Genomic DNA, 17,388 nt, shown 5'->3' on the forward strand with positions numbered 1-17,388 from the left:
GCCTGGACCTGAAGAGTGATTTCATGTACCGCCTGGAGCAGGATCAGGAATTACAGAGGGTAAGGGTGTTTCCCGTGACCTGTCATCCTTGCTCTTCATTTTCCAGAAGGTAACACAAAGTGTGTGAGGCTGGATTTCAGCACAAATACACACAGCGTTTTCAGAAGTGCTGGATGTTCCGCTGGGGTGGATGTGGGGGTGAGTGGTGCTGTGCCAGGAAAAAATACCAGCTCTGACCTGCTCTTTGGCAGTTTTTCCTTTGTAAAAGGGAAAAGTGCAGAGAAGTGAGGCGAAGGATAGATGTGGAGCAGAACAGGCTGATTTTTGGAGATTTTGGAAATGTCCTGGACTTTTTTTTCCAGATCCAAGAAGAGAGAGAGGCGTTACCTCTAAAGAATTTTGAAAGTGAAATTCTGGACGCAATCCATCACAATTCTGTTGTTGTCATCCGTGGTGCCGCTGGTTGTGGCAAAACCACTCAAGTGCCCCAGTGCATCCCGCATCTCTTTTCCCTCCTTCCAGCTCCCTTGCAATCATTCTTTCCATAAAGAGCAGTCAGGGCAGGGGACACCCCTGTGTCAGCCACAGGGACCATCAACCAGCAAGAGGTTCAACCCAGGACACAAAATAACGCACCTTTCAGTCTGACAGCAGGTGACTGGCTCTGGTGCGACCCCACCTGCAGAGCTGCCTGCAGCCCTGTGGTTCCCAGTATCAGGACATGGAGCTGCTGGAGTGAACCGCCCCACACCGGCCCGAGACAAAGCCCAAGTGGCTCTTTGCTTCGTTCAGCGCGCCGGGTGCCCGGGGATCGCGCCTCCTGACAGCGCACACGCAGGCACACAGCAGAATACAACGTGTGGGTATACTTGGTGCAGAGCCATTGTTTGCCTGAGAAAAGGTGTGGTGACGCAAAGCATCCCTCAGAAGGCATCGGTAACATCGGCATCCGCCAAGCACAGGCGCAGTGCACCCTGGTGGTCTCGCTGCGGAAGGCTCCGCGTCTTCCTCGGTGCTCCCCTGATGAAGGCTGGACGTCTTCCTCACTTTTCACCTTTCCCCTCGAGGCACGCGCAGCCTCTCCTCAGCTGTCCCGGCTGGTTTTAGCAAGCTCTGTCCTTCATTTTATGCAAGCTTTGTTCGCTGTTCCTTGCCTAGTTTCATCCTGTGTCTTTAGCTTGTGGCTTAATATTTGCTGGCTTCTATATTGGTTACGATGTGTCTCATTCCTGCCCAAGCCTGCCTAGGCACAGTGCTTTTAACCCTTTCAGGACCGAGTCCAGAGAAGGACTTGAGGATGCTCCAAAGGCTGGAGCCCCTCTGCTCTGGAGACAAGGCTGGGAGAGCTGGGGAATGGAGAGCTTTTCTTCATTCAGCTTCGAGAAAAGAAGGCTCAGGTGAGACCTTGGAGCCCCTTGCAGTGCCTAAAGGGGCTCCGGGAGAGCTGGAGAGGGACTGGGGACAAGGCCTGAAGTGACAGGACAAGGGGAATGGCTTCCCACTGCCAGAGGGAAGCAGTTGGATGGGATATTAGGAAGAAGTTCTTCCTTGTGAGTGTGGGGAGGCCCCGGCACAGGATGCCCAGAGAAGCTGTGGCTGCCCCATCCCCGAAGTGTCCAAGGCCAGGTTGGACGGGGCTTGAAGCAACCTGGGATAGTGCAAGGTGTCCCTGCCCAAGGCAGGGGATGGAATGGGATGATTTTAAGGTCCCTTCCATCCCAAACCATTCTAGGTTTCTATGATTCTATGCCTTCCTAACCTGCATGACAGCATTCTGCACTGCCACATGGAGGTGCACAGCTCAATCGTGGCTTTATTTCTGTCCTAAGGGGGAAAAAAAAGGAGAAGTACCTGCTTATTAGTGATCCAAAGCTTGCTGTTACAAAAGGGATTTTTTTATTTTGCATTAAGGTGTATAAACACAGAGATCAGACAGAGGCAGCATTTTACATGCACAGACAATGTCCCAGTGACTGATGAACAGATACCAGCCTGAGCAACCTGATGGTGTCATACTGTTGCTTAAACCCACAATGTAGTATCCTCATGGAAAGGACAAAACATCATCCAGCTGAGAGGGGGTAGAGACAGGTCTTCCTCCTTTCTAGGCAAAAGTCATCAGCCTTCAACTGGGAAAAAATTGCTGGTTTTTAATTAAATAATCCCAGTCAGTAGTGGAATGTGCAGAGCTCCAGGGGGACAGTGTAAAATGTCAGGCCACATGTGCCCCACCAAAGCCAGCCCTAACAGGAAGGGGCTTGGGCACATTGCCAGCTCCCAGAAAGAAATCCTGCCCATCATGTGGGGGATGTGCCAGATGGCAGAGAATCCCAGAAAAGGAACCTCCAGATCGACAGTGAAGTGAACATCATACATGTGGCACTTGGGGATGTGGCTTAGTGGTGGACCCAGGAGTGTCAGGTTAATGGCTGGACCTGATGATCTCAGAGGTCTTCCTCAACCTTAGTGATTCCATGATTCTGTGATCAGTCACCATTAGGCCACACAATGCTGTCCAGCTTGGCTTTGGCCTTGGCAATGAACTCACTGGAGGCATCAACAAGCGGAAGCCGTGGAGGGCCCATGGGAATGCCAGAAACAAAAGTCATTACAGCTTTAGTCTGTGCAACACCAAAACCTGGGCAGACAAAAGCAAAATCAGGATATTTGCCAATCATTTTTCTTAAAGCAGCCTCAATACAGGTGTCCAAAAAAGCAGCAGTACAGATTTTCTGTGTAATCCAGTATCAACCAGGCTTCAAGCATTTCTTGGAAGCCAGACCAGGGTAATTGAAAAGAGGTAACTGTGCTTGCAGACAGGAACAGCACTGCAGTAAAAATTACACCTACTTACTACATTTATTTATATGTAAGCATCTCCCAATGCAGACTCACAGAGAGCCAAGCCTTGGGAGTAGTGACATCTTGCTCTCTGTCCATAGCTCGTGGCTTCTTATGCACCTCTGGATATTTAGTGTTTGCCTCTTCATCTCTAAGGCTAAAAAATAATGCAATTCCTCTGACTTTGAAACCAAGAAATACAACCAAGCTCTAAAGCTTGGGGAGATTCATCAGGGCTTGCATAGGTACAGCAAACCCACAGTAAACAGTTCTCTTCATTAAATGTCTGATATAATTTAATTTCCTGTCTGTTTCAGTCTCCCTACCCCACTCTGTTGGTTTTCATTGCTTTTTATATTAAACTTGATTTTGTTTCTAGAAATCATTTAACTTGAAAATGCTTGGCCTTGTACAGCCTTCAACAAAATTCCTGTTTAATTACAGCAAGGCAGGAGAGAGAACTAGCAGAAGTATTCTTCTACTTGGGCACCACTATTTCAGAAAAATTACTGTAGAAATAAAGCTGGAAATGAGCTTTTGGAGATGGAAGGAAAAAAAAAACTAACAAAAAAACCAACCCAGAGAAAGAATCAGGATAAGAACAAGGGTAAATCACAGAGTCACAGCTTTACATCTGTGAGATTTCACAGTAGAAGGAAGGAAGGGAGAGTGGAATCTGTCAGGGATGCTTGGTCAGCTCCCTTTGTTGAGCTCCCAACTGCTACTAAGTTGGGAAACAGCAGATGCAACAGTTTTTCCCTGCAAAATCTTTCAGGAAGGAAGTTCTAAGAGTACAGCAACATGAGAGTTTGAGAAGCAGAAAGTTTGCACTTTTAGACATAATGAGGGAAACAGGCAGTGTTTACCCAGTTTACTTACCCAGTTTGATGACAAAGTTGAGAAATTCCCCAGTGAGAAACTAGAAAAGACCAACAGTAATTTACTAACACCCTCAAATTTGAAGGTGTAAAAGCATCTAAAGCTACTATACTTATATCTTATATCATTGCTCACTTGCATGGATGTGATTAAGAGTTGAAGGGTAAGTGGTTAAAAGGTCTTGGTTGAAAGGTAGTGAGGAATGGTCAAAAAACTGAGGAGGGATGAATAACAGAAGGGGGGTTGGAGATGAAAGAACTTTTCTTTAATAAAGCGGCCTCGGTGTGGATGACAGAACCACACAGAGAACAGCCGCAGTAAAGCTCAAAGAGAAAGAAAGTTGCTCCCAGTGAGGCCTGGGAGTGGCTGTACCTGATACTGCTGTGCCAAGGCAAAGTCTGGCTTTGCAAAGGCTTGCAACATCAGATTGGTTTGTCGGCCCAAATAGTTGTATGTGCTGTCAAAGAAACAAACCAAAAATAGACCTGGTAAACGCAAAGAAGGAACTTAAAACCAGTGAAACAAAAGAAGTAACCACAGGCTTCTGCTGTTGACACTGTGATTATTATGAGAGAAATTTGTGGAATTTATGTGTGGTGCAATCGACTGTCAATCTACTGAAGTATGCCAAACTCCATGGAAGAATTAAGAGAGCTGATTTCTCTTCCCAGGTCTTTCCAAATGGAACTGCTTTGCAAAACTAAAAATAAAAAGACATCATCGGGCAATAAGGAAAGTCAATCACTTAATTTTACAGTTGCTTGTTCCTTTAATGGATTGCCTAGGTGGGAGCACAGGTATCACACAGTAATTCATCTAATCAGTCTGATATGAGGAACAGAGGATAAATTAGAAATTAAACTCAGCCCCTCACACACTGCTCATGTGAACTAACAGTTTTAACCTCTCTGGGATTTGGTTCCTTACCCAATGCAGACAGAAGTGATTACCTACTTCAAAAGTTGCCATGAGGATAAAAAGTACATTGAAACCTTTGGGTCAGCTTAGAAACCACAGCAATGATCACCCAAAGGAACATAATCTGAGATCCTGGGTTATATGACTGTCCCATCACTAGGACTGGGGCTAGATTAGGTGTCTGTTTGCCTCTAACATCCCTATCCTGCAAAATCCTCCATTGCCTTGAAGACAGTCAGGGGAATACTATGCAGATAGTGGAAGATAGAACAGCACAGTGTATGTGTGAGGGGAACGAATCCAAGCCATACTGACCTTCCAACTGCTCCATTTGCCCCTATTGCCAGTGCACTCAACAGTTGCTAGTTTGGGGTGGAGGGAGAAAAAAAAAAGAAGTAAAAAAAATTTTACTTCATGTAACAAAATCAAGTAAAAAAAAGGGGTGGTGGGAGGAAGCAACAAAACTGCCTTGCACTGAGTGCCCAGGGTTACTTCTTCCCCAAGGCTGAAGCCAGAGAGTACCTTAGAAGAAATTACTTTTAAGAGAAGCTTCTTACCTCGTCTACCCCATAAAGAAATTCAAACTCCCCTGTTTCATTCTTGTTTATGCACTGTGCCAGGTCCAAGAGGTCTGTGTCACTGAACTTCACACCCTGGAAGGTGGGGATCTGTGCTTTAATCCCATCCAGCAACTCTTCCACACGAACTGTGCAGAATAGCAATCTCATATGAGGGAACACAGGCCTGTTCTGGGAGAGCTCCCCGCCTTGTCCCCAAGAGAAAGACTTCATATTTTACAAGTTGATCACTTTCAGCCTAGGCCTAGTAAACTATACAGCTCTAAAACAATGAGTAAGACAACAAAGAGTAAGACTCTTTTACCAGATCACAAGAAGTTTAGGAATGAACCGGCAACAACACATTTAAGACTAAATATAAATCCATGCTTTCAGAAACACCATATAACCTGCTTTCCAGAGCAAATAACCAAAGATCTGTACTCTGTACTTACTCTTCACACCCGTCAGAGGAGGAATGTGATAGTAATAAAATGGCACTTCTGGGGCTTCCAGTGCAACCTTCTGTAAGAAAGCAACCAGCTCATCTAGAAGGAAAACATCAGATATTCCATAAGAGAAGGAGACAATCCATAGGGAGACATAGTTCAGATTCACAGCACAGGGGCTGTGGAGAGGCCTCAGCTTGTGCACTACACACAGCAAGTCATACAAAACCCTTGCCATGTCATAAAACATTAAATGTGACATAAATCAGGGGAAGACAAAGAGAGGCAAAGAAGAAAAGCAAAGACAATATTTCTTTTAAACCAAACCAATTTCAGCAGCTCCCATGCATTCTCTTATAGGTGTAACTCAGGCATGCTCTCCCATGCGCCAGACCTGTGTGCCAAGTGGTGTCAGCAGGATCACTTGTGTGCAGCAGAGGACAAGGGATCAAGTTCATGTTCACCTCCCTGGGGTATTGCTTGGTGAGGATGATGAGCAGGGTTTTGGACAACTTTTTTTGCACAATTTTAGGAATCAAAGAGTTGTTATGGTTGACATTCTTCCTGACAATCCTGCTCATTGCATCCTTCATTGATCTTAGGCAATTTTCTCATTGACACAGAAGGAAGAATGGCAAAAACCAGTGCTGAACCCTCACTGCCATCCTCCTCAGCGAGGTTTCTGCTGACTTTTGTGCTATTCCTCTGTGAGTAGCAGCCTGATTGCCACTGACTGTGTCCTGGCTGTCACTATCAGCCATTCTGGCAAGTTACTCTGGTCTCTTCTTGTGCTTTAATCTGAACACTTCCATTCAAAAAACTTCTAATATTTCTTTTACAAACCTCCACTTCATGTGGTTCTTTTATGTTATTGTCAGGATCGTAAGGACAAAATACTCAGTTTGCAAGTTTTGAGGTAACCTTAAACAGACAGAACCAAACCTGATCACTTCACTAACAAGAGCCACACCTGTGTATCAGCAGTTGCTGAAGGTGGTCAGTGCCCAGCAAGGGTCAGCATGGAACCAGCTGCTTCCTAGTGTGGCCCAGATTAAGTGTGAACACCAAACTATCCATTCAGAACACAGACTAGTGTTAACTAGACTATTCTTTCCAAAAGGAATCCTTCTTTTCACAAAACAGCTAACAAAATACATCCCAAAAGACATCCTTCCCATTTCTTCCCATTCTGCTCTCTCTCATCCTTAAAAAATGCTTCTTGTAGGTTTTGCTTTTCCATTACTGTTGTACAAACATCATCAGACTATTTTTTAAAGAAAATACACAGCATTAATCCTTTATCTACGATGAAGGTTGGGAGGACAATAAAAAGGCCTCAGTGATCACATCTACTCACCTTTGTTTGTGGGTTTGAAGAAGAAGGGGGCTATGACAGCAATGCCACCAGCACCTATGGCTGCTGCATGTCTTGCCTATAAAAGACAGAGTGGAAAGTATCTGAGGGTACATTTGCTTCTATTTGTCACACACAGAGAGTGAAACATATCATATACACACCAGCTCTTGGCACTCTGGCAGATTCAGTGCTCCCACATGAATGATCACGTGGTCCAATCTGCACAAAAAAACAAATTCAGAAGGTTTTGGGGAGGATTCAGTGATGGTGAACTACCAGGCTGCCAAAGTCACTCACTTCAGCCCAGGCAGCCACAGAACAAGAACCTAAAAAAAGAGTTGAGCCTGTGTTGACCTGATGAGCAGAAACATGCAGAAAATGCTGATAGTGACAAGCAGTGGTGGAAGAAAGACAACACACTTGTAAACATGAATCACATGTGACTTCTTGCTGTTGCACTTGCAAGGCTGTCAGGAGGGATGAATCTTAGCATTTTATGAGGAAATTGAAATTAAGACATCAAGGATTTAAGGGGAGGCTGGGAAGAGTAAAGGAAATCAAAGTATATCTTTACTTTCTAAACCTATTTTTCTGCAAACCTACCAGAAGAGTTCAACCTCACAGCAGCACCTTTGACTGCTTGTCTGCTCCTGAAAAGGGAATCCTCCATGTTCCTGTCCATCAACCCCATTGCTGTTTTCCTCCTTTACATCCATAGGAGACATGGATATAAGGGCTATGGATCTGAAGGCCAGGATCCTTCACACCAATTTATTTCTCCTCATTATCCTTCTACCCCAAAACAGCTCCTCCTCTGCACATCCTCTGATCCAGCATCCAAGAGAAAGGCAGCAGTGAGGGGGACAAGGCTATGACAGCCTTGTACAAGAAAGGGAGAATGAAGCTGCAGTTGTACACACAGCTGCAGATCCAGATTGAATTCTTTCTTCTGTTACTAATTTTGCACCTTTAGGGAAGCAGCTAAACATTTAACAACTCAGCTTCAGTCAAAGCATTTAACACCTCAGCTTCAGTCACACCAAATAATGCAATACATTAAAAGGTTTGGAAATGCTCTTTATTTACTTTTCTTCTCAAGACTAAGCAAAGGGGACAGCCCTTCTTTTCCAAGCCCTTCCTCATCCCCCACCTCTCACTGTACCAAAGGGAAGGATTCTCCCAAGCTCTGTAAGCAGCAGGAACAGACACCAGCTAACTAGCAGTGACAAAAACACACTTCTGTGTTAAAGGAGCTGGGGAACAAAGCCCACCAGCAAAATACTGAAAAAAAATAAAAATTAAAAAAAGGCATCAGCACACTTCATTTTGCAATCAGGCATTATTATAACATAAGATCTGGAATCCCCCATTCCCTCTCAGTTACTTACTTGTCTTTTCCCTGGCACATCCACTCTTCTGCCAACTGCTTCCTCTCCTGGATGCTAAGGGACAGTCCTTCTCCTGTTGTGCCATTCACTGTTTCAACACAACAAAACACAACACACTGGCTGAGGCCTCACCTACACACACTGGTTTCACTGGAGACAAGAACTAACATTTTTGAGTTGGGAAGAATCATTCAGATGAATCTTCTCTGTCAACACAGCATTATCCATTCATCTCTAGGAATGTCACCTTTTGAAAGCACCTTATTTTATCCCCCACAGAAATGGAGTGTGGGCAAACCAGATGCCTTAAGTACCTCCTAAGGTGAATACAAAGTACCACTGGTGAATATAAATGGCCTGGATGATCCCAGATCTGCATTCCCTCCCACTACAGCTCCTACCAGGTAAGATACCACAGGATTCCCATCCAGGTAAAAGGGCTGTAATACAGTTTCTGTCACTTACCAAAAACGTTCTTGACATGCTGCTCATTTACCAGGTAATCCACATACTGACGAATCACTGGGAGGTTAATTTTTCTGCAATAAAAGGAACCAAAGCAACCATCAAATCCCCACTCAGAGTTCTTTTAAACTTAGTGATTAAGAAACCAAAAAACCCTATGTATTTTGAAGCCTTGCATTTGTACACACTCAGATTACCCAGAGATAAGAAACCCTTGACATCTGTTTAACATCTGAGCGTAGCAGCTCAGCCTTGAATTCTCTCTTGCAGTTTCTCTTCCTCCTGACAAGTAGTTTGCTGTTCCAAACTTTTATTGGGAATTGCAGAAGGCTTGTCACAGCAAAGAACTTTTTTGGGAGATATGAGAGAACAGGAGACACTGAAACCTCTTCCTCTTTTGAGGGAAACAGAAGTCCTCCTGAGAGCACAAAGTTATTTGTGCAAGTGCTGGCAAATGGTTAAACTGCTGGCTGGTTGTAACTGCTGGTACAGAGAGTCAAACAGCATCCGCTGGATGTGACTTTGACCTCTCTCTCTCATTAAAGGATGAGAAGAGCAGCAGAATTCCCTGGCAAAGAGGGGAAAAAGAATTCTTGGGTTATCTTCTATGCAAGACAAACTTATTTTGTTTACTAGTGTATAATATTTCACTGTTGTTTTCCTTTGTCAAAAATACAGACCAAACCTATGGTCTGGAAGTCAATTCTGATGCCTTGATAGATTTTATACAACACTCAAAATTCTATAAATGCCTTCCCAGAGCATATCTGACAAGGACCATGCAGTCCAGGCAGAGGGCTCAAGTCACTCTCTAAATACCATGTTGTAATAAATTTGAGTCATAATTTTAAAAAAAATCAGAAAAAAGCATCCTTTAAAGCAAGAATCAAAGCAGTGACTGCAATGGAATGAGTTCCATGACTGGGATGGAGCCATGTTTTCAGCACTTAAAGTAAAGTTCACTTTTGGAAATCTGTACTGCAAATCTCCACTGTCTCTCAAAAGCACGTGCAGATCCTGACACATCCCCCACGAGAGCTCAGGGTTCTCTGCTGACTCCAAACAACTCGGTCTTGCAACATCAAAATGCAGTGAGGAGACTTCTGTTTGCCACCCCTGCTCTGAAGAAAGCTGAATTGCAAGTTTCAATTTGGTGTTATTTTCAAAACTGTGCTGTCCTTGCAGTATTTTCTTCAAGTTTAGACTAATTCCATGCACTCATACACACATGACTGCGTGCATGACTTAGCTGAGGTAGAGAAAAGTCTAAAAGGCCTTCAGATTCTGGCAATTATTTTCTAGCTCTCAAGAGCTCTTTGTAACTAGGACTGCAATTTTCCTTAACAAATGTGAAAACACTGCAGTGCTCTACACATGAAACTGTACTATGATTTAATTTGCACCTACAAAGCAACAGAAAAGGAGACATAGGACTGATACAAACTCTCCAAACCCAAAGCCACGGTACTTGCTGGCAACAGAAGGAAGCAGAGACAGGGGAATCTCACTCTGGTCCTAGTGGGACCAATTTAATAATTTCCCCAACCCCATTAGAGATCTGATTAAAAAAAAAAAAAAAAAGAAAAAGAAAAAAGAAAAAAAAGAAGAAGCAAGAAAGCAAGCAGATCAGTTGCAAATAAGAAAGAAGGAAAATAGGAGTGGAAGGAAACAGAGGAAATAGTAATCAGTGCAACTTTGACAGCTCACCCATCCGGAGTCATTGGAGTGATGGTAGCAGCTACAAGACCCTTTAACTTCTTTCGGGGTGTCATTGAGCTGTTTGGGGGAAAAAAGGTATAAAAGGGATCACCATGTCTGTTCAAGGCCTCTGTGAGAGGCTAAAATCCCCGAGGGGAGTGCAGGGAGGGCGGTTCTGCAGAGACGCGGGCCCCGAGCCATTCCCGAGCGGACGATGGCGGGGGTCCGCCCCGGCTCCCGCTCACCTCGATCGGCGGCGGCGCTGCGGGAACGGCCGGGCGGGAAGGAGGCGGGACAGGGGCGGCCACGGCGGCGGCAGCTGACGACTGCACAGCCAGCCCCGCTCAGCCCGGCCCCGCTCAGCCAGCCCCGCTCAGCCCAGCCCCGCTCAGCCCGGCCCCGCTCAGCCCGGCCCCGCTCAGCCCGGCCCCGCTCAGCCGGCCCCGCTCAGCCCAGCCCCGCTCAGCCCAGCCCCGCTCAGCCGGCCCCGCTCAGCCCAGCCCCGCTCAGCCGGCCCCGCTCAGCCCAGCCCCGCTCAGCCGGCCCCGCTCAGCCGGCCCCGCTCAGCCCAGCCCCGTTCAGCCCAGCCCCGCTCAGCCCAGCCCCGCTCAGCCCAGCCCCGCTCAGCCGGCCCCGCTCAGCCCAGCCCCGCTCAGCCCAGCCCCGCTCAGCCCAGCCCCGCTCAGCCCAGCCCCGCTCAGCCGGCCCCGCTCAGCCCAGCCCCGCTCAGCCCAGCCCCGCTCAGCCCAGCCCCGCTCAGCCCAGCCCCGCTCAGCCCAGCCCCGCTCAGCCGGCCCCGCTCAGCCCAGCCCCGCTCAGCCCAGCCCCGCTCAGCCCAGCCCCGCTCAGCCCAGCCCAGCCTCCCCTCCTCATCAGCGCCCCTGTGCCCAGCCCATCCCCACCCAGCCCGTCCTGTGCCTGCCCCGCAGCCCCCACGGCCCCCTACTGCCCGTGCTTTGGGCAAGAGATAAGGCTGGTTTGGGTTATCCATCATTACCTGCAAACTTCAAGATAAGAATAAATAAATGAACCTTTAAATATGAATAAATAACAGGATGGAGACAAAATCTTGGAATGATGTGGGTTGGAAGGGACCTTAAAACGTCACCCAGTGCCACCCCATGCCACGGGCAGGGACATTTTCCACAATGCCAGGTTGCTCCAAGCCCTGGCCTTGGACATTTCCAGGGATGGGGCAGCCACAGCTTCCCTGGGCACCCTGTGCCAGGACCTCCCAGTCCTCACATGGAGAAACCTCTTCCAAATATCTCACCTAAAGTTGTCCTCTCAGCCCTGCTGAGGTGCTGGAAGCCCTCCCAGTAACAGTGCAGTGTCCCTGCTCTGGGACATGTGGATGGATCCATGTCCCTGAAAGAGAAAGGCAAATGGAGCTCAGGCTTTCTGCTCCTTGCATGCAGCCCAGTGTGTGGTTTTACCAGGTGTGTACCATGTACCATGTCCACTGTGGGCTCCATGGCGGTCATGCACAGCACAATCCTCCCCATCCCACCAGAACTGCAGCTGGGACAGGATTCAAATCTGCTCCCAGCAAATCTGACCAGTGGACTACTAGCATCCCATAAGACAAGGTACTGCCCTGAACAGATTCATAGCAATAAATTTAAAAAAAAAAATTAAAAAAAACTTCCTTCAGTGTGCACTTTCAGATCTTCCATTAGAGCATGTTTTGAGAGCACCCAGTAGCTCCAGAGAGAACAATCCCCCATTGTGTGACCCAGGAGCACATTTTTCATGTATGGACATAATAACCTCAGGAGTTTGGGGCTGTGGTATTCCTCCTCCACTCCAAAATATGCTCACTGTGGGCTGTTTGCATGCAAAGATCACTCTCTGGGTTTTGGCCTTATTAGCAGCTCCTTACAAAGCACATATATTTCCCTTTCCTTAGAGGGTCATCTTGTTCTTCCAGAAATCCCATTTCTCGACATTCTTCCATTCCCACAGGTAATTTCTCCTTCTCCAGGCTCAATAGTTCTAGCTCTTGCAGCCTCTTCCACCTCCCCAAAGCACCAGAGTATTTCTGGAAGTTCACAGACAATTCAGTGCTCTATAGAGCCATTCAAAGGAAGTCTACAAGATTTCCCGAGTATTTTAATGCAGTTTTAGTGCTACTTCATGGTGTTGACAGCACAGGAGAGCTTTACAGTAGCCTGGAGAGGTTTAGAGCTACTTAGAACTCTGTAGGAGTCAGATCGGCACAAAAGGGTTTTAGAGCTGTTTTGAGCTCTTCAGAGGAATTTTAAAGCTGCCTGGAGGAGTTGAGAGTTAAATTCTTAAATACCATCATGGCTGGCCGGTATTCAGAAGTACATCATCTGGGGAGTTGATGTGATGTCATTATCTATGTACCCATGTATGTATATATGTATCTACCTATCTACCTACATTTACTCTGCTCTAAATCTAAACATGCAAAAATCAAAATAAACACTAACCTCTCGGATATTAAATTTTCATTTTGAACTATTAAGTTTGCTGTTGATTCTACCTGAAAACTTGCCAGTTTAACTGTTCCAGAGTTAAGCATAACCTGGAGGATTTTCCTAACTTAGCATTTTCTTAACTGTCTTCCACAGACATTCCCTGGCAGGGAGTTGGAACCATAAGCTCTTTCAAGTCCTTTCCAACACAAACCATTCTGTGATTCTTGGGTTCAGGTTGCTGTGTCAGCTGCATAAAAGATGTTTTAACATGCCAAGCTGTTAGCTTTTCAGGTGTTAAGATGCCTTCCCATTAGCAGTCAACAAGAGTGTAATCTGATTTATGTCTCTGGAAATAGAAAGAACTATCAGGGTGCACTGGAGCCTAAGTGACCACTGGCAACCAAGAGAGTATCAGGGATGTTACTCTTCAAGTAAAGCTCACCTCTGAACACAGCCAACAGTGCCATCTGCTGCAGAGTGCAGCATTGGCTCATTCTGGGAATGGACAGGAAGAGAGACCAGGTTCTTGAAGAATCCATCTCTGAAGGCCTTACTCACATCATCTAAAGAACACAAGTGCCCACCAAAACCCCACACCCATTACCGATATCCCCACTGTCAGAAGATGGGGGAGTACTGATATGATCCACACTCATGCCAGTAAGATGAAGAAGCTGAGGAGATAAACCCTCAGTTCCAGTTACCTCTTCATGTCTTTTTGGAAGTGGAAAATATTATTTTAAGGAAATTATTTCCTTTAACATATTAATTCCTACTCTCTGAGCCTGTTTCCATCATGTCTGGACACATTCTCAGGTTCTTGGGACTACAAAGGGAAATCCTGAGCTCTCTAGGGCAATTTCTGCATATCAGGATCCTTTTCAGACATGTGGGGCTGTTCCCACCCTTTCAGAAAACCCTTCAGCAGTCAGGAGCTTAACCCAGGTCCTTGGCAGAGGAGCTGCCAGGTGGTCTCACTCCGTGCAGCACATAGAGTGGAATAGGCTGAGAATGAGAGAGGAGGGAGGGAGCAAAAGCAGGTAAAGAAAAAGAGAAGGAAAAGATCACTTTAAAACTCTGGGAAGGGGGATCAAAGAAAGAAAATGCAGAGCCCACTGTGTTTCTGCCCAGAAAGCTGTCACCTCTTCAGAGCTATGTTTGCAAATAAGGTGTATTCTGTCATAATTTAGGCTTAAGTCTCTCCTAAACCATTTAAAAAAGCAAAACCAGCTATACATTTGTGTCAAGACTTTTTTTTCTAGCAAGCACTGTTACTTCTTTCCCTTAATGAGACATTCCTATCTTGAAGATAAAAATTTACCTTTTTTCAGGTTCCTGTTTCTGAGAAGGATCTGTCAATAACGGAATGTGGATGAATTTGTAGGGGAAGATGAATTAATTTCCTCTCAGCACTCAAGAGAGGACTGGAAGTTTCTGTGGATCTAGGTAACTTCTTTCACTGGCTAGAGTTTGCTGGGACAATTTCTTGTAGAGTTCAGTTTCTAGCTAGACCCCAGAACAGATCCATATTAAAAATAAGCCTTATTGTAGAAATAAACCAGTGAATAAAGCAGTATATAAAGCTGAGATAGCTTCTCTCTGGGCTCCATGCACAGAAGACAGGAAGGTTTTGGAATGTTTTTCATGGCAGCTGGAAGCAATCTAGGATTAATTCCCCAAACCTGGAATGGTTTCAAAATGTGAGCTTCAGCAGAGAAATCTTGGAAAATGCCAAGTCAGGAGTGCTCTGGAGTGGTGTTGGGTGTAGGAAGCTTTTTATTTGGTCAAGAGCAGCCAGTTCCACGTGTTCTCTGATGAAGTGAGCACAGAATCACTCATTCAGCAAGATTTAGGCAACACTGTCACTGAGTAAGCAGGAAGATGCAATAGTTTCACAGGTCACTTGTAACAAACCAACTGGAATGAGGCAAAAACATGGACAAAACACACATACACGTTTCCAGAAAGCAGATGATTTTTGGCTGAAGGTGAATCCAATGGTAACAAATTCCCCTGCTGATATAAAATGTGTAGGTCAAAGCATAAGGTCTAAATACCACCTCACTGCAGTTCTGGCACAGATTTCCTTTCCACAATTTCTAAGGATAATAAGGAATCTCCTTGGAACAGTACTACAGTACATTAAATTTCTTCTTTGGAAGGTGGTGTGTTTCTGCTTCTTCATTTTCCATGCTGGGAGTGAGAATATGATATAAAATGGAGGCTTTCTCTAGAGCAAGGAGGCAAGAGGCTTCTTTTGGGGGATAAATTTGCAGTAAACCACAGTTCATCTAACAACATATAAGGACACTTCTGCTGCCCTAGAGAGTAACTACAGTAACATCACCTGCTCAACTCCTTTGCCGTGAAGTGAGGTTTCTACACCATCAGATGAGCAATGTTTATAAAAGTAAAGGCCATTTATATGTTAAGAGACTCGGTTCTTTTAAATTAAAATAATTTTCAAAAGATTCTCTGCCTGGAGCTTGGGGTTGGGACCACTTGATAAAATGTGAGTGGCCACACATCCCTGTCTGTCTCTCACACCCCCATTCTTCTTATTACACTACAGACGTGTCAGCTACAAGAACATGACTCAAAGTTATCATTAACCACACTGAAACAACACACTTTTTTCCTGGGTTCCTCCAGTCCTGACACAATTAGGTCAGTGGAAAAGATTGCTGCTTGTGCAAACAGTCTGTGCTTGCCTCTAGGGATAAAGGTAACTTCCAACACAACTGCATCGATGTGACAGCGGCGATTGTAATGCTGCCACAGAGCAGATGGAAGCAGTTTTGCTGTGGAGAACATTGCTTAAGGTCTTGTTACAGAGAGGGAAAGTGGAAATCACAAGTGATCATATCACAGGCTTGTCCTTGTCCTTAGCCAATCAAAGTTACTTTTTAAGTACCAGTTCATTGCAGTGCTCCTGCACAGATGAAGACAGTAAAATTAAGGTACAAACCACATGCTTTTATCTGCTTGTGCCCTCATCTTGCTCCTCAAGGCAAGGGAACAGAAAAATATTGCTTTATTAGCCATTCTAGAAAATGCCAGCCAAATCCCAGACACATATTTGTAACATTACACAGAGGTCAAAATTAACAGAGCCTTTGAGGCTTAATGCCTGCTGTGTACTTGGATTTTCCTCTATTTGGAGGTACTAGTGAGACTGTAAGCTTGCACCATAATCCCATCCCCATTCTCTAAGTTTTGGAATGTATATAAACAGAATACATGTCCCCATGCCTGTCCTACTCTCTCATGCAGATGTTGACATGTTCTCTCAATGTTTATGTGTAAAAACAAGAGTGCTGGAAAACAACTTCTTGGGAAAACACTGAGGATTGTTCTCCAGCCTGGGGGTGCTCCACCAGGAACAGTCAACTCTTTGTCAGGGACATCAGCTGGACACATACAAACTCACTGGGGGTTTGTTCTGGGCCTCTCTGCTTCAGAAACCAAATGAAAATCCACTGTGAGCTTGTCTTTATCTAGAGAGTTATTGCCCCCCTTCCAAGGTAATACCTCCCAGTGCTCATCATTGGGGTAAATTTGTGGAGATTTGCCAAGCTGTTGGTGCTGGGTATTGTTTTTCATATGGCCTTTTCTACTCTGAAGGTGTTCAAAAACACTTCCACCCCTGGGTGACAGGGTAAGCTGACAGCTCACCTTACACCAGCCCATGCCTTTGCATGCCTGCAGCTCCTGAGCAAAGTCCAAGCAGCTTCTGCTCCTCCAAACACCCTCCTGCTGTTCTTGTTTGACCCAAGCAGAGCACAGGTAAAATGGAGAAATACTTTACTCTGTAAAATAAAAAGCACAAAGCATGCAGAGAACTGGTTACACATTTCAGACCTCAGCCTGTTTGAATAAACTTCAGTAGCAAATGACTGTACACCACCCTCTTCTGCGGCTCTGGAGAGATTTGTGGCTTTAGAGATAAATTCACAATTGCTATTTGGCATGGTTTTACTTCCCTTTTCAGGAGTGTATCACACAGCATCCTGATGAAGTTCCCTGCAAGCAAAGTGGGTTTCCTGTTAAAAGTCATTCCCAGCTATGGATGTCAAACATTCCCGAGAGCTCAGCTGAATTTGGCTGCAAGGAATTTGCACAAACCATGACAAACTGAGAGGTGTTCTCAGAATACAAACTGTGGAGTTTAATCTGCCCTATTGTGCTGGTACCAAACTATGTCTGGAGCTGCAGCTGGCTAAATGAAGAGCCCAGCTTCGCTGTGTGTATTATAAGCAGGACAGGATTTCACAATAGCTTTGTATAACCCCTTTGTGCAGATATCCAAGGGCTAAGAGGGCTCATTAACCTCAAATACCGCTCAGAACAGCCAGCCATCAGAGAACACTGTCTGTCTTTCATAACATGCCA

General features: G+C 45.5%; 1 protein-coding gene across 5 annotated transcripts; it reads right to left on the minus strand.

Moving 5' to 3' along the window:
* Positions 1–1,873: 1,873 nt before the first annotated feature.
* NPL (N-acetylneuraminate pyruvate lyase) lies at positions 1,874–16,793 on the minus strand. 5 transcript variants are annotated; one of them, XM_066192238.1, is made up of 13 exons: positions 16,672–16,793; positions 11,826–11,920; positions 10,562–10,630; positions 8,855–8,928; positions 8,390–8,477; positions 7,163–7,220; positions 7,002–7,077; positions 5,651–5,743; positions 5,196–5,344; positions 4,954–5,000; positions 4,093–4,177; positions 3,721–3,760; positions 1,874–2,638 (listed from the first exon to the last, which is right to left on the minus strand). In XM_066192238.1, exons 3-13 carry the CDS (start codon positions 10,624–10,626, stop codon positions 2,487–2,489), a joined length of 927 nt encoding a protein of 308 aa, XP_066048335.1. In that variant the 5' UTR covers positions 10,627–10,630; positions 11,826–11,920; positions 16,672–16,793; the 3' UTR covers positions 1,874–2,486. The 5 variants fall into 5 exon arrangements, with proteins under 5 accessions (XP_066048335.1, XP_066048334.1, XP_066048338.1 ...); XM_066192237.1 differs by lacking the exons at positions 11,826–11,920; positions 16,672–16,793 and adding an exon at positions 10,798–10,902; XM_066192239.1 differs by lacking the exons at positions 1,874–2,638; positions 11,826–11,920; positions 16,672–16,793 and adding an exon at positions 2,805–2,998 and having other exon boundaries at positions 10,562–10,788.
* Between the last annotated feature and the right edge of the window lie 595 nt (positions 16,794–17,388).

Source organism: Chamaea fasciata, unplaced genomic scaffold, assembly GCF_029207755.1.
Source record: "Chamaea fasciata isolate MVZ Bird 193981 ecotype frontalis unplaced genomic scaffold, bChaFas1.0.hap1 SCAF_10, whole genome shotgun sequence".
Classification (NCBI taxonomy): Eukaryota; Metazoa; Chordata; class Aves; order Passeriformes; family Sylviidae; genus Chamaea; species Chamaea fasciata.